The sequence below is a fragment of the Purpureocillium takamizusanense genome, chromosome 2 (assembly GCF_022605165.1).
Source record: "Purpureocillium takamizusanense chromosome 2, complete sequence".
NCBI classification, from domain to species: Eukaryota; Fungi; Ascomycota; class Sordariomycetes; order Hypocreales; family Ophiocordycipitaceae; genus Purpureocillium; species Purpureocillium takamizusanense.
Genome location: NC_063069.1, coordinates 1,630,038 through 1,651,093, shown reverse-complemented (window position 1 = coordinate 1,651,093; position 21,056 = coordinate 1,630,038). Strand labels below are relative to the sequence as shown.

The window sequence follows — 21,056 nt, the reverse complement described above, 5'->3', positions numbered from 1 at the left end:
TGCAACTCAGAGGGTTGGTTGGTAATGCTGAGTAGCCGACGACGCTGTCGCAGCTCACGCCACGGGGGACATGACATGTCGACGTGGCAGCGAGACGGAAGTTGCTTCTGTTCCATCTTCATCTTACCCCCCATCACGGGTTCGTTTCTTCACCTTCCCGTCGTTGCCGCTGCCGCCGCCGCCGCCGCCGCCGCCATCGTCGGTCATGCTACCGTTTGGGCGCTCCAGCGCGAAACCCATAATGACGGAACGATGCGGATCTAAACTGGGGCCCGCTCGGGGCGCATTGCGTCAATCCTGGGCAGACTTTTGCCTCATGTCAACTTCACTGGCCGCTATCGCAACCGCTGTGGGCATGGCGGGCTCCCAGCAGGCGGGATGGAGGGGCACCGGGCCCAGTTAAAAATTCACAAAGGGGGGTGCCCGAGGTAGGTTCGATGGAGGCTTGGGAGGGATGGAGGATGGCATGACGCCCGGTTACGGGCGCAGGTGGTTCTTGCACGGATAATTAGTATGGTCATCATCCTATCCATCGTTTTGGTAGGACAAGTGGTTTGACGGCGACGGCGTGTGGCGGCTGGCCCCCGTGCCCGTGCGCTCGGCAACCTGACATATGCAGAAGAGAACCTGAAGCCTTCGAGGGACGCACAGGTCTCTAACAAACAGGGCGCCCGGGCACTCTCTTCCCGAGGCGGCACCTACTTAGGTACAATTCATTAGTACCTCCTGTCTAGCGGACTGCAGGACTGTTCACTCACTGCCAGTAGATGTACTACAGGTCGCCGACTGATGAGGTGCTGTGTCCCGCGCCCATGCCCCGGATACCTGCGCTCCGGCCACTTGCCTGGCCGCGCTCTCAACGTGCTGCTTCAGTAGCACGCTTACCTTAGGTACCAGATACCGTATCTGCTTCTGCCCCTGCCACTCTCTCCTCCACTTTGCCCACCATCATCGCGCCTTGAGGACGTAGCCCGGCAGGCGTTGCATGTACTGCTACTTCCTTTCGTATGATTGATTGCCCAGGCCCCCGGCGTTCCTGCTCACGGGCATCCACCTCATCCGGCAACCGTGCCTAGCGGGGCTCCGTTGCCCACTGGAACCGCCTGCCCACCCCACCGCTCTGCCTCCCACCTCGCCATTTCCCATCCATCCATGACATAACCCCTCAGAAGCAAACCATCCCCCCAAAAAAACCGCTGAGCTTGACCCTGTCCTCCTCAACCTTCTCCTCCTTTCTCAATTTTCCTCCTTCCCTCGTACAAACCCATATACCCCCTCCCTCTCGCTTTGCCTTCCCTTCCTCCCATTAGAACCGCATTAAACGAAGACCGGCACCATGGCTTACACTGAGGTTGACACAAAGGCGATCAACACCATCCGCCTGCTGGCGGTACGTCCTCACTACTACCCCGCCATGCCATGAGAGCTTCCGTCAGCCCCGCCACGCGTTGCGGGATGCAAATGTTGTTGAGTTCGCCTCAACATTGCGTGTACCTCGCGAGAGGCGGGGGAAACGGCGACAGGACAGGATCGAACAGTGAGCTGACGACTTGGTTGCACAGGCGGATGCCACTTTCAATGCCAACTCCGGCCACCCTGGTGCGCCCATGTGAGTTGCCCTCCTCGTCCCTCCCCGCGACACCGACGCATCCGCTGACCCCGCCGTCACAGGGGCATGGCTCCCGTCGCCCACGTCCTCTTCAACAAGTTCATGAAATTCAACCCCAAAAACCCCAAGTGGCTGAATCGGGATCGTTTCGTGCTCTCGTGAGTTTGCTCCTCTCAATGCGCCCCTTGATCGGGCGGATCGACAGCAGGAGACTTTTTCCTCTGACGTTGGTTGCGAAACAGCAACGGCCACGGCTGCATGCTGCAGTATGCTCTCCTTCACCTTTTCGGCTACGCACTCTCCATCGATGACCTCAAGGCCTTCCGGGTACGCACATCTTCATTCATGACAACAGCGCTCGGCCGCACCGCTGACAGCCTCACAGAGTGTGGACAGCATCACCCCCGGCCACCCTGAGGCCCATGACACTCCGGGCATTGAGGTGACCACTGGTCCCCTGGGCCAAGGTGTCTGCAACGCCGTCGGTCTCGCCATGGCTCAGGCCCACACCGCTGCCACCTTTAACAAGCCCGGCTTCGACGTCGTAGACAACCACACCTACTGCTTCCTCGGTGACGGCTGCCTGATGGAGGGTGTTTCTAGCGAGGCTTCGTCCCTGGCTGGCCACCTCCAGCTCGGAAACCTCATCTGCATCTGGGACGACAACCACATTTCCATTGACGGCGACACCAACTGTGCTTTCACTGAGGATGTCGCCAAGCGCTATGAGGCCTACGGCTGGCATGTCGTCACTGTCGAGGACGGCAACGACGACCTCGCCGGCATCGAGGCCGCCATCAACGAAGCCAAGAAGGTCACGGACAAGCCCAGCCTGATCAAGCTCAAGACCATCATTGGCTTTGGCTCTCTCCAGCAGGGCACCCACGGTGTCCACGGCTCGCCCCTCAAGGCCGACGACATCAAGCAGCTCAAGCAGAAGTGGGGCTTCAACCCCGACGAGTCCTTCGCCGTCCCCAAGGAGGTCTACGACATGTACCACAAGCACTCCGCGGATGGCGCCGAGGCTGAGAAGCAGTGGAACTCGCTCTTGGACAAGTACGCCAAGGAGTTCCCCAAGGAGCACGCTGACCTGCAGCGCCGTCTCAAGAGCGATCTGCCCGAGGGCTGGGAGAAGAACCTGCCCACGTACACTCCTTCCGACCCGGCCGTTGCCTCGCGCAAGCTGTCTGAGACTGTCCTCTCCAAGATTGAGGCGGCTGTCCCCGAGCTCTTTGGTGGCTCTGCCGATCTTACCGGCTCCAACCTGACGCGCTGGAAGACCGCCGTCGATTTCCAGCCCGAGGCGACTGGCCTTGGCGACTACAGCGGCCGCTACGTCCGCTACGGTGTCCGTGAGCACGCCATGGGCGCCATCATGAATGGCCTGGCCGCGTACGGCACCATCCTGCCCTATGGCGGCACCTTCCTCAACTTCGTCTCGTACGCTGCCGGTGCCGTCCGCCTGTCGGCTCTGTCGCAGGTCCGCGCCCTCTGGGTCGCCACCCACGACTCCATCGGCCTCGGCGAGGACGGCCCTACCCACCAGCCCATCGAGACGCTGGCCCACTTCCGTGCCCTCCCCAACTGCATGGTCTGGCGCCCGGCTGACGGCAACGAGACCAGCGCTGCTTACTACGTTGCCCTGACGTCCAAGCACACCCCCAGCATCCTGGCTCTGTCGCGCCAGAACCTGCCGCAGCTCGAGGGTTCCACCATCGAGAAGGCCATCAAGGGCGGCTACGTCCTGCACGAGGTTGAGGGCGCCAACATCACCCTCGTCTCCACCGGCTCTGAGGTTGGCATCTGCGTCGACGCCGCCAAGTACTTGGCGGAGAAGCACAACATCAAGGCTCGCATCGTCTCGATGCCTTGCTTTGAGGTATTCGACGCTCAGTCCAAGGAGTACAGGCTGTCGGTCCTGCCCGACGGCATCCCTGCGCTGTCCGTTGAGGTCATGAGCACCATGGGCTGGGAGCGCTACACGCACGAGCAGTTTGGCATCAACCGCTTCGGCGCTTCCGGTGCCTACAAGGACGTCTACAAGAAGTTCGAGTTCACTCCCGAGGGCATCTCCAAGCGTGCCGTCGCCACTGTCGACTTCTGGAAGGACGTCCCCAACGTCCGCTCTCCCATCAACCGTGCGTTCCAGCAGCACATCTAGATTGCCAGGACGATGCTCGTCGGCAGTCGCTCTTCCAAGAAGCAGGCGGCCGATTGTGGATTTTGGGCGAATGTTTTACGCAGTGACGATGGATTACGGAGCATGGGGGATATCTCAGGACTTTTTGTGAAACCAAAAATTAGATGTTGTCAAGAATTCTAAGATTGATCGAGTCTTTTGCAGCTGAATAGCCAGCCACCGACCGGCCGTGATGAGCGATGCATTAACCACCGACTCCACGCTCATGCTGTATTAAATGTCGTCGATTCACTGCTGCAGCGTGTTTCCTGGGGTGTCATAAAGCCTCGGTGCTGCCGGCCGAGAGACGCGGGTACTGTGATACCCCTGCTCGATCGACTTTCGCCACCTGGTGATCTGCTCGATCTGTCAAGGGTCGGATCTGGCCGATTGCATTGAAAGGCCGGACCCGCATGCGCCGTTGGCGCCGCCCCGAGATTGCTTGTTCACTCGGGACCAAGGGTTCCGTCGGCGGTCCGGTCCGCCGCCTGTGCCGCCCACTCGCGTTGGAACTCCCGCCCGACCCTCTCCAGCCTGACGGCCGCGCGCCGGGCCTCCTTGGCCTCGTTGGACGAGCCGGCGACGACGACGCCCACCAGCATGGGCGCGGCGTCTTCCGAGCGGGCGCTCACGCCGCCGCCACTGCCGCTGGCCGAGACGTCGCCCCTCTCGTCCTTGCCGTGGGGCCCGGACGAGTTCTTCCTGCTGCGGGTAGTAGCGGCAGGAGGCGACGGCTGAGGCGGGTCGAGATACGACTGGAGGACGACGGCGCCGGAGTCGGGGTACTCGACCATGATGCGCTGGGGGCGGCCGAGCTGAGCGCGCTGGACGGCGGTCTGGGAGGAGAGGGCGCTCGAGGTGAGCGAGGTGAGGGAGTCGAGGTGCGAGGGCGACGACGACGAGGTGATGAGCGGGGTGAGGGTGAGGTCGGAGAGGTGGATGGATAGGGTGGGGTGTTGAGAGGGGAGGCTGGCCATGACGTCGACTTCGCTTCGCTCTCCGCGCGGCGCGCCGGCCGGCGGTTTCGTGGGCGGGCGAGGGGGTGGGCGGGCGAGCGGGGAGGGATCTGGCTGCTGTTGCTGCCGCTGCTGCTATGCTAAGGATGAGACTCGCTGGCTGCAGAGTGCGCGTGTCATGCTGCTGGCAGACGCTATCGCAGGGTGATGCGGGAGGATGAATACCCAAAAATAGAAGGAGGAGCAAAGTATACGTAGGTATATTGATGGGCCGATGGAGAGGCGCGCGGGGAGAGTTTATATGTGAGAGAGAGTAAGAGAGTAAGAGAGAGAGAGAGAGAGAGAGAGAAGTTGAGAAGAAGGAGAAGGGGGGAGAGGGGTTATGGGACCCCAGAGAGTAGAGAGCGCGCGCGCGACAGAGAGAGGAGGGGGATGGCAGATGATTGATATTCTGGGTCCCCTCCCGTTTCCCCTTCGGGGCCGCCTTTTGGGGCCAGAGGAGGAGCGGATGAGGTCAAGAGACGGGCGGAGGGGGGAGGAGCGCCTCTCTACCAGCACCAGGCACGGCACTGGCCTGGCAGAGAGAGCAACCTGAGCAACCTAGAGAACGCGCGAGCCGAAAACCCCGCTGGGGCCGGGCCGCCGTTGGAGACAGGAGAGACACGGGGCGCACACGGGCAAGGAAAAAGGAGCTGCTGCGAGGAGCTCCATTTCGTGAGACTGAGAGAGAGAGAGGAAGCTCCGCTCCCCCTCCTCCACCTCCTCCCACTCCTCGTTCGTAGCTAGCATAGTATTCCCCTCTTCGTCCGGCGCGCGCTATGTTGATCAGCGTCCCCCTCCCTCCGTCCCCCAACCCCGCCCGCCCCTGCAACTTTGCTGCATCTGGCGAGCTGCAGTGCAGGAGCGATAACAGTAGTGGTCCTGGCGATCTTTCGGCGGGGGAGAGGGGAGAGGGGAGGGGGAGACGCGCTGGCAACCGCTGCTAGGACGGACGGACATTCTACTAGCCTAGCAGTACTTTACTTTGTACATAAGTAGGGTACCTTACTAAGATACCAAGACACTACGGGCGGGTAGGTAGGATGTGCGTAGAAGAGTGTTACTGCGTATTCGTAGTACGTGCCTTGCCTACGTGCCAGAGGTCGTGACCTATTTTGGGTACCGTGCGGGTGGCTGCTGGCTGGCTGTTCCTACCACGATCACCATCTACCACTACTATGTTACTTCATACCTGCCATGTAAGAGGGAGAGACAAGAGAGAGAGACAAACACCCACTGTTGCTGGCAGCTCCCAACGGACAGGGGACCACACGCACCGGATGCGGGGTTGACAGCCGCGGCAGCAGCTCACGGGCGAGCAGCAACAAGAAGAAGAACAACAACAACAACAACGGTCACCTCACTCCCGTCGCAACCGAGCGTGTCCCGTCGTCGGGTAAAAATGTGCGCGCGCGCGCGGGCACGGCATGTGTGCTGCTGCTGCGGGTGGTGGAAAAGCAAAAACGGTTCGAGGCTTGCGGTTTTTGTCTCAAGGACGCGTGCGACTCCCGCGCACTGGCCTGAGGGGGGGAGCGGGGGGGCGGCCGTCGCTCACTTGGTACTTGGTCGACGTGCGAGCATACATATTACTTGACCTACCCGTACGAAGCCATCCCCGTGTACTTGGTAGACACAAGACAGTATCTACCTACTTCGTACGGTATCACAGTACCCCCCCGCGCCCCCGATTCGTGCACGGCGAGGAAGCAGGATGAAGGAGCTTTGTTGACCTCTTCTACCTGCCCGACGGGGAACCAGGGTGTGTCCTGCCGCCGGGGGGGGAAGGGCCGGGTGCGATTTGTTGACGATGAGGATGGCGGGGATGACGAAAACGATTTGCTGTTTGCTGTGCGGCCTGCCTGCCTGCCTGCTGCTGGGCGTTGGCGGATGGGCCTCCGCGTTCGTTGCACGGCAGATCTGAGGATGGGTCCTTGAGGTCTCTCGTGTTACACGCCGTGATGGGCTGGACCGGATGGCCCTTGGCCGTATGCAATGGGGAATGAATATGGATGTTTGTAAAATTGTATCATGGGCAGGTGAGAGCCAAGCAGCAGCACCTAGGAGGAGGCGTATGATTCCCCCACCCTTTTCTCCCCGGTGTGACACGATGGGTTCGTTCAGCCGGGCCTGGGTCGTTGCTGAACCTCAGACTTGTCAGACACCGCTGTGTGTGAGTGTGGTGCCTCGTGTGTCTGGCTGTCTTGGATGGGACGGACGCATGTGTCGTGATGTGGCAGCCCAGGTCATCGTCATCAATGTCAGGGTCAGCAAGCTTACCACACATGGGTACATTCGCACAGTTGCCTCAAGTGCTGGCTACCCTGTATCCCTGGGACGACCGCGCCGCCAGGATTCGCCGGCGAGCTGAAGGTAAAGAAAGAGTTTCTCATCTAGGTACCAGAGGGTGTGAGATGCGTTTCTAGGTATGCTTGAAACACCGCTGCATCTGGCCATTAAAAACGGGTGGTAACTTGATATGAGCAGCTTCGTCGAACCGGCCTGGGGCAGTTGCTCGTCGATCATACACTTGTGAGGCGGCGTGTCCTTGGCCGGTGCCCATCTCATCGCGGGGACCAAACCCCGGGGTGCCAAGCAGGGAATTATGCACAAGCGAACGCTCAACGCCAGTGCGCCCGCTATCCTTTTACTTTTTTTCCTTCTTCTTTTCTCTCCCCACGCCCGATCTCTCCCACGGTCCCGAGTGGTTGGGCGGAGACGTTGCTTGCGACATGAGTGTGCTGGCTGGTGCGATGCGATCCGATACCCACCTCTCCCGCCATCTACCTATTGCTATCCTCAGCACTCCTCCTCCCTGCCTCATGCGGGCGACGTGTGCAGCGCGCAGTGTGGGGACCGGCAGCTGGGCTGGATCGCTTGCTGACAAGCACGCCCGATGCTCGTTTCACCCCTGCTGCGGCGCGCGATTGACGAAGCATAAACAAAATCTGCAACTCTTGTCCATGTTTTTCTTTCTTGTTGTTGTGTTGTTTTGGAGCCGGCGTGAACCGGGGGGGGGGGGACTTCTTGGCGAATTTTCGATCGATGATAAGTGGTGATGATGATGGAAGAAAAGTGCTGCGTGCTTCCCCATTCGTTCGTGACGGCGGATGGCCGCTGTCGGGACCGGGCTGAGGTACCCCTTACGCACGCTCCATGCGCGCTGGTACTTGCTAGTGCCAGGGACGACCAGTAGACAAAGTACAGGTAATATTCGCTTTAAGCCAGCCGATCGGTCGCGACCTCTCTCTCTTCCAGATGTGTTGCTGTCATCGTCGTCGTGACCTGTAGGCAATCCTGACTGAAATGTAGTGCGCTGGCTCATCTGCCCCAGTGTGTGATAGACTTGAGGTTACGAACCACCAAAAAAAAAGTCTCTCCAAACAGGCGCAAACATTTGTCAGGACGCGTGTGAGAGATGTGATTGAGCCACCCAAGGGCGGCGGCCATGGGCTTGGCATGATTCCCATGGATGAATACAGTATACCACTCTGCCACATCCAGGGTATCGCGCAATGAGCTTGCTTGCAATACAAGGAAGCAGCCCAGGACACCTCAGCCCTCATGAGGCCTGGGGAACTCCATGTCTGCAAGTCCAGCACATGGCGCCTACAGCGCCCCCGCACCGGCCACCACACCACCTGCACCTGGGAACCCCGGCCAGCGACCGCCGCTGTGGTGCCAGGGCAGCAAACGGCGGCACAACCACGGGCGGGCTACCGATCAAGTGCCCCGGCGATGACAGCGCTGTGGTGGGAGCTCCTGCCCGCCCAAGGTCTGGTGCTGCAGCGGTCGCGCTCTGGCTGCTCCCCTGTGCTTAGGTTGCTCGCTGCTAATATGGAAGGTGGAGGACCGGGGGGCGTGCATTTTTTTGGGGGGAGGGAGGAACCTTACTCTGTTTGATTCACCACCACCACCACCACCACCACCACCACCACGTCGCCGCCAAATCTTCTTGCGTCTTCCTTTCTCCATAATCACATCCACCGACGCCGCCCGCCCGCCCACGCCGAGCTTCCCTTTCCTCCTCCTCCGACCTTTCCCCATCCTCTCCCTCTTTCTTCTCCTTCGCCCTCGTGATCGGAAGCGTGCCTTTCGCTCACCGCCGGGTCTGCGCTCACCCCGACGACTTTTTCACGTCCGCCATCCGGTCTGGGCACGTCCTCCGTTGGGTAGGTACGTGCCGTCACCTGGTCTGCCACCGCAGGGCGGGTTGGGCTTTACGAAAACCTCTTTTGTTTGTCCGCGTCCCCCCCGGGTCCGTCCATCGCCTAGTCCATCGCCTCCGCCGCATGACCGGCCTGCCGAGTCCTCCCTCTCGTCGTCGACGATCCGTTCGCCTCCTCGCATCTCTCCGCCGTGGCTAGGCCGACGCCGCCAGACGCCGCCCGGCCATCGACTCTTCCCGCCACCATGGCTGCTCCGCGACGCAGGAGAATCGGCCATCGGCGCCGTGTCGAGGACGAGGGTGACGACGACGGCCGCACCGACGCTCCCGACCTCGATGACGAGTCCCTCAGCGACGGTTCGCTCCTGACCGATGACATTGACGCCGGCGAGGATAGCGATACGAGCAACATCGATGAGGCGTCGCCAACTGCGCCCGAAGCTAAAAAGTCGGCAAACGGCGCGCCAAAGGCCGCTTCGCGCCAGCCTGCCAGCCAGGACGCCCAGCCCGCCAGCAGCAAGGGTTTTTCAGACACAGAAGCGATGCTGCACGGCTTGTCCATCGCCGACAAGCCCGCCCCGGCCCAGGCGATGCATTTCGATGAGGTCGTTGTGTCACCGCCCAAGTCCCCATCGGCTCCCATCATCGTGAGCTCTGCATCGGCCCCCCGGCCGCAACCTACCACGCAGGTCGACCGTCGCCGCCAGGAACACGAGGACTACAAGCGTCGGAGAGACGAGGACCCGGCTTTTGTCCCCAACAGAGGCTCTTTCTTCATGCACGATCATCGTCATGCTGGTCCTGCCGCCAATGGCTTCAGGCCGTTTGGCAGAGGCCGGGGAAGGGGTGGCCGCGGCGGCGCCGTCGTTGGCGGCCCCTTTTCTCCCTTCAAGTACGTCGTTGCGATGGTCCCAAGCTGGCCCTCGCCGTATTTGCTGACCGTTCCTAGCAATCACATGCATCACCCGTCAGATCCGACGACAAACTCGCCGTGGACCCACGACATGCACGAAGCCGTTACTGAACCGATTCCTCGCCGGCCCCGACAGATCCAGCATCAGGGCGAAGGACCGCCCAACGGCAACGGCGTTATCCCGACGTGTGAACCTAGTGCCACACCCATCAACCGGACGCTTTCGACGGAAAAGCACATCGGCAACGCACAGGTCAGGGTCTTCCTGCCGCACATGAAGGCTCCCGCCATCTTCCCAGGCATGCCTGTCAAGCAGTACACGAAGCTGCCTGACCACCGCCCTCCTCTGCGGAGGGACAAGCCTGTTCGGATCTCCCTGCCAGACAATCTGCCGCGATACATCTTCCCGGCCCCGGACCGGTCCTTCACCTTTATCCCGCGTGCCCTGCGGCCCAACCAGCAACGCATGCGTGGCAAACCTCGCTCTGCCTGGGGAGGATCCGTCGGCGGCTACTCGAGACGCACCAGTGTTTTTGGAGGCGGTAGTTACTACGCGGGAAGTGTGTACACCCCAAGTGTGGCTATGAGTAGGCGATCGTCGATTGTCCACGAGCGGGACATGATGTTTTCGCCCACGGGTTCGGTCATGTCGAGGCCACCGATGCCTGCTGATGCAGCCAGGCCGGTTGTCCGGCTGCCGCCCGCTCCCGGACCCGATATGCAGATGCAAATGCCGGGACAGCCTGTGGAGCCCATTCCGCAGCACGGAACGCCCATCGTCATGCAGGAGGCATCGATCACTGAACTGCCGCAGCCGCAAACGCACCCTCTTCCGCAGAAGCCTGCCGCCCACGAGAACCGGCCCGCGTCGCTACCGATGCACCAGCCCCGCCCACAGAAGAACATCTCCGTCGCGGACATTGAGCCGCCCGCGCTACTCCAGGGACCCCCGGCCTTCCAGCAGCCGTTCCATCAGCAGGTTCCCGTGCAGGTGGCCAATGGGCTCGGTCAGGACGCGCATGGGCACGCACGGCGACCATCGTACCCATCCCACCATTCGACGGGGACGCCGCTCTCCCAAATTCCGGAGAGGGCGATTCACGCGGCACCCTTCCAGCCCAACGCGTACAATCAGTCGCCGTACTACAACCAGGCCTATCAGCCCCAGGGACAAGCACAGCAGGGCTACTACTACCCGCCTGGTTATTCCGGTCCCGCAATGGGTGCGACTGCGGCAGCTCCCTCTTTCGTCCCGGCGGCGCAGCACGGTAGCTACACCCCGCACAACCAGGCAGAGCAGGCTGCGCCAGGCGGCATGCCCAACCCGGCGTCGGGGTCGAGCCTTGTGGCACAAGAGGTCAACGGTATGGTCTACTACTACGATGCGTCTCAGATCCAACCCGTTGGCTCCTACCCGCCCTATTCGGCGCCGCAGGCGTTCCAGCCGAACGTCATGGGGATGGGGGGAGGCATGGTTACGCCGAGTCCGGATGCTTTCTACTACCCCCAGCAGGCGCCAGGCATGGTGTACTACCCTCAGTAGGGTTCTTGGGCCTTGTGATGCCCTTGCATCTGGTTGTCGCCGGCTGAGGTCACTTTCATTACCTCCTTTCCACTTCGATCTAATACCCACCTACCTACTTACCTACTACTTACCTACATCGTGACGCCGCACATTGATTGGAGTGAAGGGATAAGGGTCTGCTTTTGGGTCCAGGAAGCCTTTGGGATATTCGTTGTTATCAGCCGCCACTGTGGGGTGGGCCGCACAAAATCATGATTTCTTGCCGTCGCTGTTCTTTGAGTACCGTTATTGTGTGGAAGAAGCTGCCGGGGTTGCCAGGTAAAGCCCGGCTCGGGTTCGCGGAGCGCGTTGCGTGTAGGGGGCTTGTCATTTCGTTGGGCATGGTGGCCTTGTTTGCCTTGCGTCAGAGGCCGGGTGGGTTTGGATGACGCACTCGGCCGAGTCGCCTTGATATCGCTTGCCCTGGGGAGGACGGAGCCGTGCTTTACTTTCGTTGGGGGAGTGTACGATGGCATGTTTGTAGTGGCAGAGGGGAGACTGACGCGGGGTACGATGCGTGCGTTGGGGTGCGGTGCGATATCATTAGCACGTGGGGAGGCGGGCTTGCTTGTCGATTGTTTGGGGCTCTGGCGGTGATGGAAGCTCGCCCACTTGCAGTTTCCTTTTTTGACATCCCTTTCCAGTCGTTTGCTTTTGCCAATTCAGATTCATCCTCTTGCTTTAGCTGTCTGCTCGCCAGGCCACGGGCCGTCGGGACGACGTTTGGGCTGGTTTGATTTGGATGGAGCTGCTCATGGCACCGGCGTTGTGGGTGTTGGGGGAGCATGACACTGTAGTCAAACAAAAAAAACAAGGGCTCATGTTTCTTGCCGCCGGTTTTCATCCCGTGTGCGCCCGCGAGGCCGGTCGTGATGGTGGAAGTGGCGGTTGACCGTGGTGAATGCTCTGATGCAGCAGCAGGGTATGTTCTGGGGTAGGATGATGATATCCATGCATGCACTGGTCAGAACGGGGACTGTTTCCCATAGAATTCCTGTACCTGATGAATTCAGAGGTGGTAGGAGTGGAACTCATAATACGCATTCATCATGGCGGCAGAGAGTCTTGGGGTTTTGTCATAGCCTTCATGTCGACTCGAACGTGTTCACAGGGTTACTTTTATGTGGCAGCTTTGGACCGCTCACCACATGAACTCAACCACATGGTTTCATTCAAACTCTTGAGAGATCCAATACGTCGATGCTGGGTCTTTTAACCGTAGGGATGCATGGAGGAGAGCAGAGTTGGCCGCGACGACGCGTAGATGCACCAAGGGTAATGTTGCCGCGTCCCCTATTGGCCTTTGCCTTGTGCCACCACGTGAGAGGGAGTTGAGGCGCAGATCGTGCGAGGCTTCGTCTGCAGGGCCTTTCTTCTTCGTTCATTTGTTTCAAGGTATGGAATGACTCCCTCTTATATCAACTTCGAGACTTCGCCAGTGCTGACTTGCGGCTGCTCAAGCAGGCTCTCTATGGCGATAGGGACCAATTTGCGATGGCGGCTTCGCCGGCGGACTAAATCCCGTCCCCGACGTGCTGCTCGTAGCACGGGCTCTAACTGAATCACTTTGTCCAGGCACTTCGTCGAGTACATGCGACTACGAGTATTTATCACACCGGGCAGTATGGGCCTGACGTGCTTGATAGACAGCTAGTTGGTGTTGGACACGTATTCGGACGTTTAGGACACCGTTCGGTTCATCTGATCAAACCCCAACGCGAGGCGTGTGGAGCTCACGCAGGGGCTACTTGCCTCTCCAACGGAAGAGGGCAAGCAGGTCCAGCTGGTGAATCAGCACCCCGGCCGAGGTCCTGCGAGACCATGTTCAGGTGCTCGGCCGAGACGAGATGCCCGTGAGAGATTTTCGAGGCAGGGAAGCCGGCTGCTGCTGTGCTGGCACATAAAGTAGACGCTGACGGACTTTATGACAAAGACCCTCCGTCCGAGAAGAGGTCACACATGTCCAACTACAGAAAGGCCTTGCCCATAAAGAGGCTGAGGAGGTTTCCAGTCCCAAGCTGAGGGGAGTCCCCAGGACGGACGAGATGGGCAGTCGCTTGCGCCTTGACACGCGCCGTGGCTTCACGGGGGTGTTCTAGTACACTGGTGTACTGGAGGTGTATCTGGTCGTTTCGTGACTGCGGGCAAAAGCATACAGGTAAGGGCCGATTGCGTTTCTCTTGGGGGAGGTCAGGGGGGCATATTCTGCATTTTATTACCCGCGTTGCTTGGAAGACATTGTCGAGGGCGGTCTCGGCACCCTGCGATGGGGGTTGGGAACCTGTTATTGGCGCCGTGGTGAAACGAGGCGACAGGCCAGGCATACCATGCCATCAGCAAGGCAAAGCTGCGGCTCCAGAACGAGGAACACCTACTATTGCGTGTAGCGCACACCATCTCGTTTCTGCTGTGTACTGCAGTCTGAAGTTTTCTGGTCACTAAGTTACTACCTACCCAGGTACTGAAACAGAAGGGGTTTGTTCCCTACTTGTTTGTATTAGTACTGTATGCCTCAGTTCATTTCGCCGCCATTGTTGTACGTTCTCTAGAACATGGACATCTGTATAACACGATCACCACAATCATCAGTGAAAGGATACATCATTTTCGCATTCTAGTTAGAATACAGGTCGACCTTCCCAGGCAGTGGGAAGACGCGCAGGTTGTAACACATGGGGAGCTCCATGTCCCTCCCTTTGCTAGGCAGCGGCCGCGTCTGCTTGGCTGCCTGCCCTGATTACATGAGGCAAGTTCACTACCTCGAGGCACAATGCGAAGTACAGTACTGTATAGGCAGCCGCATGGCAAAGAAAGAAGTCCCGCCGCAAGTCCTTTGAGGCTCTTTAAATCGGGGTTCAACATTACGTGAAGTACTGCACTGCACAGGATGACTGCCACCTTACACTGTTGTGTTGTGCAAATGTGTGTGGAGCCTAGGGTGGCGGTTGGGAAGCGAACTTGGCCGCTTATTACACAGCGTGGCTGCCTTGTCACAGCGCACGCGAGTCGCGCGAACCACCGCAGGGCAGAGCATGGCAGGGCGAGCGGGCGAGAGGCGACGCCAGGACTCTGGGGGGACTGGTTGAGCGTGTGGCGAGGGCCAAGACGGACCAGGATTCCAGGCAGATTTGGATGGCTGCAGAACGGGAGACGAGAAACGCTTTCATCGTGCATAACGCCGTCCGCCATGCCGACACGGCTCACGTCTCCGGGGAGCAGGCATCCATCAGGTCCCAGCCGGCCGGGACAGGAAGCTGGGACGTCGGGGCCTCGACCCGTGGGCATCTGCCGTCGGGGGGGGGGAGGCGGAGGTGGAAGAGGCGAGGGAGGGATGAGGCAACAGAGGAGCAGATTTCACAATCGACGAGGAGACACATCACGCTATTAATAAACCCGGGACCAAGGGCAAAAGGCCGGCGGATCCCAGCTTGGGCAGACGGTGGTGGTGACTCGTCAGTGAGGCAATGCAAGCAAAATGCAATGTTGAAAGACGACGATCGTGGGGGTGGTTCGCCGCGCCGCGAGGTGAGAGAGCACAAGGCCTGGCAGCGCAGCACACAACGGCTGTGCTGTGTTAATGCATCACATTGCATGGCATGGCATGGCACGGCATCATAGCATGGCATGTCATTGCATCGCATCGATTCGCATCGATTCAAGTGCCAGCGGGGGCGAGGGTGCCTTGCTGATGGCGGCGGTCGCCTGTCTGCCTCCTCTTCCATATTACGTGGACGGAATACGCCATTCGTCGCTGGCAAGTCGAAACGATGGATGGACAGACGCATGTGAGGCAACAAAAAACTAGCACCTACTACCAAGAAGTATCTCAAGATCAAGAATGATGGAATGAAAGAAAGCCGTGATCCGATGCGGGATGTGATATTGCCCCATGCGGCTTAGGCCTCTCTGGCTTCTCTAACCCCCCTGGAAGCGGATGTGATTACGCTCAACCATTGTATGAGCTGATAAAACATGACTACGCACAGGTACCTTGTCGCAGCACGTCCTACCTAGCATGATCACATCGACTGGCTCGCTTTGTCCCGTTCCACCACGCCAGAGGCGAAAGAAAAGGGGACGAGCCCGCAACGAGCAGATGCAATGGGCTTGCGCACGTAGGAGGGTAAGCCGCGGCACACCTACCTCAGCCAGGCGAGGTGCTGCTGCTGTACGCGGTGGTGCTCGCAGCGCAGCAAGAAGGTAGTGCGGGCGTGACGAATCAGTCCCCGGGCGAGACGCGACACTGCCGTCGCGGGCCGTGGCACACACGTCACCCGAGACTGCTGCTGGCTGCTTGCTGCTGCTGGCGCAGGTGTCGAACTCCAAATGGGAGAGAGAGAGAGAGGTCTGGTTTCTTCCCCGGGCATCCTGGCGTCGGGGTTCGGCTGGTGGGGAAAGGCAAACCTGCATGGATCAGAGTGTCCACCTCGATTGCTGGGAATCGTACCCATGCCCATGCCCACACCCATGCTGCTGCTTGCTGCGGGCCCGCGCCACGCTTCGGCTCGACTTGTCCAGGCAAGCCGCGAAGGGCGACGACGACGAGACGACTACCGCTCTCCACCTGCGTGAGGCGAGGCGGTTGGTTGTGGTGGTGCTTCACTCCCTCTGGCTCGATGACTGGGAACAGCCGCCCTATCCCGACATCACTTCATCATCGTCACACTGGCCCGCTTCGTCCCGCGACACAACACCGGAGGGGAGCCGCTGGAGCTGAGCAATGCACCGCAAGAGGCAGAAAAAGAAGGACGCGATGTCCCGGGCGAACAAGCCTCCCGCCCCGCCCGCCTGAGGGTGTCGCGTCCAAGTGTTCCAGTGTGTGTGTTGCCGGCCCGCCGATGACGACTCGCCCCAGCTGCCTGCGGGAGGCAAAGACGGGGACAGCGCCGGCGGCCACGGGGTGCGGGTGCCCGCGGTGGCGCTCATGTCTGGCGTATTGTACGTTGATGTGCGTGCGCACAATGTATTGGTGTCTGGGCCTTTTGACGCCGACAAACCACGCCCGCGGGGCGTGCCCTGTGCTAGTAGTATCGTAGTGTCAGTACCAGATGCTCCCCTATCATCCACGTCTTGTCAGTTCCGAGCCGTGCGTGCTGTCGCCGTTGCGTTTGTTAGCCGAGAGGCGTCATCAGCTCCGCGCCTAAAGGGACTTTCTCCGCCCCTCCGCCCAAACAAAAAAAGCCATCAAGTCTCAGACTCGCCCCGGCGGGCGCGTGCCATGAGTTCGCCGCCGTCAGTGCTCGTACGTAAACTCGGCCACTCCGTTTGTGGCAGGCAGGCCGCAGTAATCGTGACCAAGCAGGGCATGCCTCGACATGGCAGGCAGAGACTGAGGTGGACGACGCCCTCCCGCTTCCACCGCAGTACAAGCCCGAGCACAAGAGTGGAGCGGTGGCCTGCATCCCCTGCGGCGCCTCGACTGGCGGCGAGCCCACCCCCTCCCCTCTCCCCCGGGTCTCGTGAGTGCCTACCACCCCCGCCTTCGGGTCCGCCTGAATCGACGGGACGCCTCCGCCCCGAGGGAAGCCCTGTAGTCATCCACTGAGCCGCTGTTGCTGTGCCCCAATACGCCCAACCACGGGTACCACCAGCTGGAGGCCCTGCGCTTCCTGCTGGCTGCTGCACCCGGGCGGGGCCCACCTTTTAGCTCCTGTGCTAGCGAGAGCTTCCCCCAACTCCAGCGCCTTCTTTCTCCTCTTCTCACCTTGACTCCCCCGGGCCGTCTGCGTCTCCTCCCTCTCCACTTGTCTGTCACCCACCCCCCAAGCCCAGTTCACGTCTCCGTCTCTCTTCCTTCCTTCCATCATCAATCAACCTACCTGCATCGCCCATCCGCCAGACATCATCGCCAGCGGCCTCGCAACCACTCCCGTATCTTCCCTCCCTTGCGGGCTTGCAGTCAGGAGGGTTGCTTGTCGAGACGCCTCCTCGTGGATTGCACGCTGCGTCGTTTGGGTCTACGTACTTTGACCGCCCATTCCGTCGGTGTCCGACCCTGAGCCCACCGGCCCCAGTGCTTCCGAGCTCCTCGTAAGTCGTCATTCGTCACCACCTGTCACCGCCTGCAGAGCCGCTCTCGCCCCATCCATCAAGCTTTGGGCCACCGCCGCCTCCCTCGCACTGAACACGCTCCTACAAAGGCAGCCAGCCGCCCGGGATCAAATAATTGACCTCGGTTTTTGTTTCTCTAGAATCGTTCAAATCTCGATTGTCGTCGGCACGTTCCCACGCCCTCCCGTCAAGATGTCGACGGTTCCGCACCCCCCGAGCCTGGTCATCCGAAACAACCCTGGCCTCGATGCCCCCATCACTCTGAAGGTCCTTTTCGATGGGGTCACTCGCCGGGCCAAGATGCCGCTCCGGGACATGGTCCCAAACGCACTCGAGAGAGACGTTCGTAGCCGCCTTGCCTTGCCCATGTTCAGTCGTGAATGGTGCTAACTCGCAGTCCCAGGTCCGAGCCTTCTTGCGCCTTCCTCTCGACGCCAAGATCATGATGGAGCGGTACTCCGACTCGGCAGCGGCTTACGTCATGCTCGACCCTGCGAATGCGTCTGTCTATAAGCAGCTGTATAGAGCCGCCAAGGCCAAGTCGAAGCTCAAGCTCCGCGTCACGATCCTCAACAGGGAGGAAAGGACATCGCCCAAACCCGTTAGCGTCGAGGATGAAGTCGAGGCAACCTCAGTTGTCGAGACCAACGAATCTGCGAGTGTCAAGGCAGAGCTTCCGGAGCCCACTACAGCCACCGCCGCCGTCTCCCTGGCTGCGCACACCTACGCCATGGACTCGCCCATTGCGACTACCAAACCGCCGAGCAATCTTACCGAGGCCTGGAGTATGGCACTGGACGAACAGATCAAGAAGCTCGAGCAAAACAGCACACACGTCGCTGCCTTAGCCTCGCAGCTTGGAGTCACGTGTCGCGTCACAGAGTCCGCCGACGACGATGCGTCAGCCAAGGACAACTCGTCGGCCACCACCCTGGCGCCCTCGCAGTCTGGCGCCCCGGCTTGTGGATTTGCCGTCTGCTGCAACAGTTGTGACAAGACGATCCCCGAGGCACACTTTCACTGCTCCACGTGTGACGACGGCGACTTCGACTTGTGCCAGTCCTGCGTAGAGCGGGGTATTACCTGCTACAGCAATGAGCACTGGCTTATCAAGCGCACTGTCAAGGATGGTCAGATCGTGAACAGTACCACCGAGACGATTGCCCCCAAGCCCAAGGCGACGCCCGCGCAGACGGAACAGTCACAGTCCGCCGAGCAAGAGGCCGAGAGGAGTGTACCTGTCACCGCCAATTACACCCCCTACCGGGTTGAACAGCCGCCCATCTCTTGCGTGGCTGCCAACCGCTGGGCTTCTCTCGGCAATATGCGCACCTGCAACTGCTGTGTTCGAGGTTCGTAATCTTGAACCGTGACCGTCGGCCAATACTAATTCCTGCCCTCCAGAGCTTCCTGAGAACCAGTTCGTACACTGCACGACTTGCGAGGACTATGACCTCTGCCAGCCATGCTTTGCTAGAGACATTCATGGCCATCACCCTAAGCATGGCTTTGTTCCCGCTGTGGCTGGCACCCAGATGCCAGATCACATCAAGGTGAAGATGGCGCCCGGTCGTAACCAAATGCATCACGCCATCTGCGACGGCTGTGACAAGGTTGGTAAATCCGAGCATACTGTTCACACCCTTGATGTGTCAGCTAACACTTTGTAGTACATCATTGGCGTTCGTCACAAGTGTCTCGATTGCCCCGACTGGGACTATTGCGCAAACTGCATCAGCAGCGCGCACTTTGTGCACGCGGGCCACCGCTTCGCTCCGGTCTACGAACCACTGTCTGATATCCAGGCATGCTCGGTCGTCCAGCCGGTGCATATGGGCATCTGCTGCGATGGACCCCTTTGCGCGATGACACAGGCTTATCCGTCGTACATTCGGGGCATTCGATACAAGTGTGCCGTCTGTCACGACCTCGACTTCTGTGCCAACTGCGAGGCCAGCCCATCCAACACCCACAACAAGACGCACCCTCTGATCAAGTTCAAGACCCCTGTTCGCCACGTGAGTGTTACGACCACCGGCGAGCGTCAGGATGGCAAGCGCATGCCCGCCATGGGCGACCGCATCACCACAAACTCTAGGGCCACCGAGACTGTTAGCCCCGCTAAGATCTCCGTCAACGCCGTTCAGACCGTTGTGGATGTTAAGCCTGAGCCCGAAATTAAGCTCGAGCCTGAGATCAAGCCCGAGCCGGAGGTCAAGGCTGAGCCAGTGATCAAGGAGGAAAATGCAGAGCTTGCTACAGAGCCTTTGTGCGAGAAGGATCTTCGTGCCGTGTTCCTGCACGACTCCGTCTCTGACGGCACCATCTTCCCTCCCAACCACGTCTTTGAGCAGACTTGGGTCCTCCGTAACGAGGGCAAGGTGGCTTGGCCCGCGGGATGCTCCGTCAAGTTCGTTGGCGGCGACTACATGGGACATGTCGACTCGGCCCACCCTGCGGGCATCACGGAGCTCGTTTCTGCCTCAGAGTCGACTGTTTGCTATGCACCTCTTGCCCCCGGCCAGGAGTGCTCCTTCACCGTGCTCCTCCGCACCCCTGCCCGTACTGGCAAGGTTATCTCTTACTGGCGCTTGACGACCCAGGACGGCTTTAAGTTTGGCCACCGCCTGTGGTGCGAGGTCAATGTCCGGCCTGAGCCCTCGACCGACGCCCCCAAGGCGGCGACTCCGGTCGTGAAGCAGGAAGAAAAAGATGACGAAGCCACGTCCAGGTCCAGCAGCACCATGATTTTCCCGAAACTCGAGAAGGAGTCTCCCAGTGCCAGCTTCCACGAGGAAACCCAAACCGAAACTGAGACCGAGGCTACCGAGGACAAGGCCGTACGTGAAACCGAGGAGGGTTTCGAGGAGGAAGAATGGGAAGCGTCCGACGACGGTTTCTTGACCGACGAGGAGTACGATATTCTGGACGCGTCTGATGAGGAGTTTCTAGAGGAGCAGCAGAAGAAGCTTCTGAAGAAGTAAAAGGTCTTCAACTTCGATTTCCCTCCTTCTGCTTGTACGCTTGGGATTACAAGGTCACGGCAAGTCTGTGTTTTCCTCCGCCTGGAAGGCTGAAGTGTACTTTTCTTGTTCGCCGCGCAGCGAGTTCTCCCACTCTAATGGCACTTTGACCGGCTGCTGGATCGACGTCTTGGGACTTGGCGAGGTCGAGCTAGGTGGGAAGCCACAGTCACACACATTCTTTTACGATGTTGGTCACCAGATTACCTAGGATGCAAATTGATCTTGTTTGACCAAAATGAGATTATGTCCAATGTGTGTGGGTGCGGCGACGCTGTAGCGACTGCAACTGGGCTGGCGTGACGTGAAGCGCTGCGTGCGGTCGTATAACCGGTTTTAGTGCAACGGACTGATCGGGTGACTTGCATTGAAGAGATGGCGAGTGAGTGTATGCGTGCCGCCAGGTTGTTGCGCGCGCGTGAGGGGTGAAGCGCGCTTAGTAAGGATTCTTGCCGCCGTGCAAAAAGTTTCTGCCTGAGGCGTTGTCGCCGGGCGCGACACAAGGGCCAAGCAGCCAGCACCCACCCACCCAACCGCCGTGTTCGATCGCGCCCCCT

The 21,056-nt window shown here is 59.9% G+C and overlaps 5 protein-coding genes across 5 annotated transcripts; 4 read left to right on the top strand and 1 right to left on the bottom strand.

Moving 5' to 3' along the window:
* The first annotated feature begins 69 nt into the window (after positions 1-69).
* On the top strand, positions 70-736 carry JDV02_002315 (uncharacterized protein). The gene has a single exon (XM_047983329.1). It carries the CDS (start codon positions 71-73, stop codon positions 401-403), a length of 333 nt encoding a protein of 110 aa, XP_047839299.1. The 5' UTR covers position 70; the 3' UTR covers positions 404-736.
* A 447-nt stretch (positions 737-1,183) lies between these two features.
* On the top strand, positions 1,184-3,949 carry TKL1 (Transketolase). Its single transcript, XM_047983328.1, has 5 exons — positions 1,184-1,390; positions 1,563-1,609; positions 1,672-1,767; positions 1,852-1,936; positions 1,995-3,949. The coding sequence occupies exons 1-5, from the start codon at positions 1,337-1,339 to the stop codon at positions 3,768-3,770; spliced, it is 2,058 nt and encodes a 685-aa protein (XP_047839298.1). The 5' UTR covers positions 1,184-1,336; the 3' UTR covers positions 3,771-3,949.
* A 285-nt stretch (positions 3,950-4,234) lies between these two features.
* JDV02_002313 (uncharacterized protein) lies at positions 4,235-4,765 on the bottom strand (the record flags this gene model as incomplete). The annotated part of the gene is made up of 1 exon (XM_047983327.1): positions 4,235-4,765. One exon carries the CDS (start codon positions 4,763-4,765, stop codon positions 4,235-4,237), a length of 531 nt encoding a protein of 176 aa, XP_047839297.1.
* Positions 4,766-8,667: 3,902 nt separating this feature from the next.
* Positions 8,668-12,421, top strand: JDV02_002312 (uncharacterized protein). Its single transcript, XM_047983326.1, has 2 exons — positions 8,668-9,840; positions 9,898-12,421. Exons 1-2 carry the CDS (start codon positions 9,194-9,196, stop codon positions 11,402-11,404), a joined length of 2,154 nt encoding a protein of 717 aa, XP_047839296.1. The 5' UTR covers positions 8,668-9,193; the 3' UTR covers positions 11,405-12,421.
* Positions 12,422-17,159: 4,738 nt separating this feature from the next.
* JDV02_002311 (uncharacterized protein) lies at positions 17,160-20,856 on the top strand. The gene is made up of 4 exons (XM_047983325.1): positions 17,160-17,818; positions 17,880-18,828; positions 18,881-19,089; positions 19,147-20,856. The coding sequence occupies exons 1-4, from the start codon at positions 17,669-17,671 to the stop codon at positions 20,458-20,460; spliced, it is 2,622 nt and encodes an 873-aa protein (XP_047839295.1). The 5' UTR covers positions 17,160-17,668; the 3' UTR covers positions 20,461-20,856.
* The last annotated feature ends 200 nt before the right edge of the window (positions 20,857-21,056 follow it).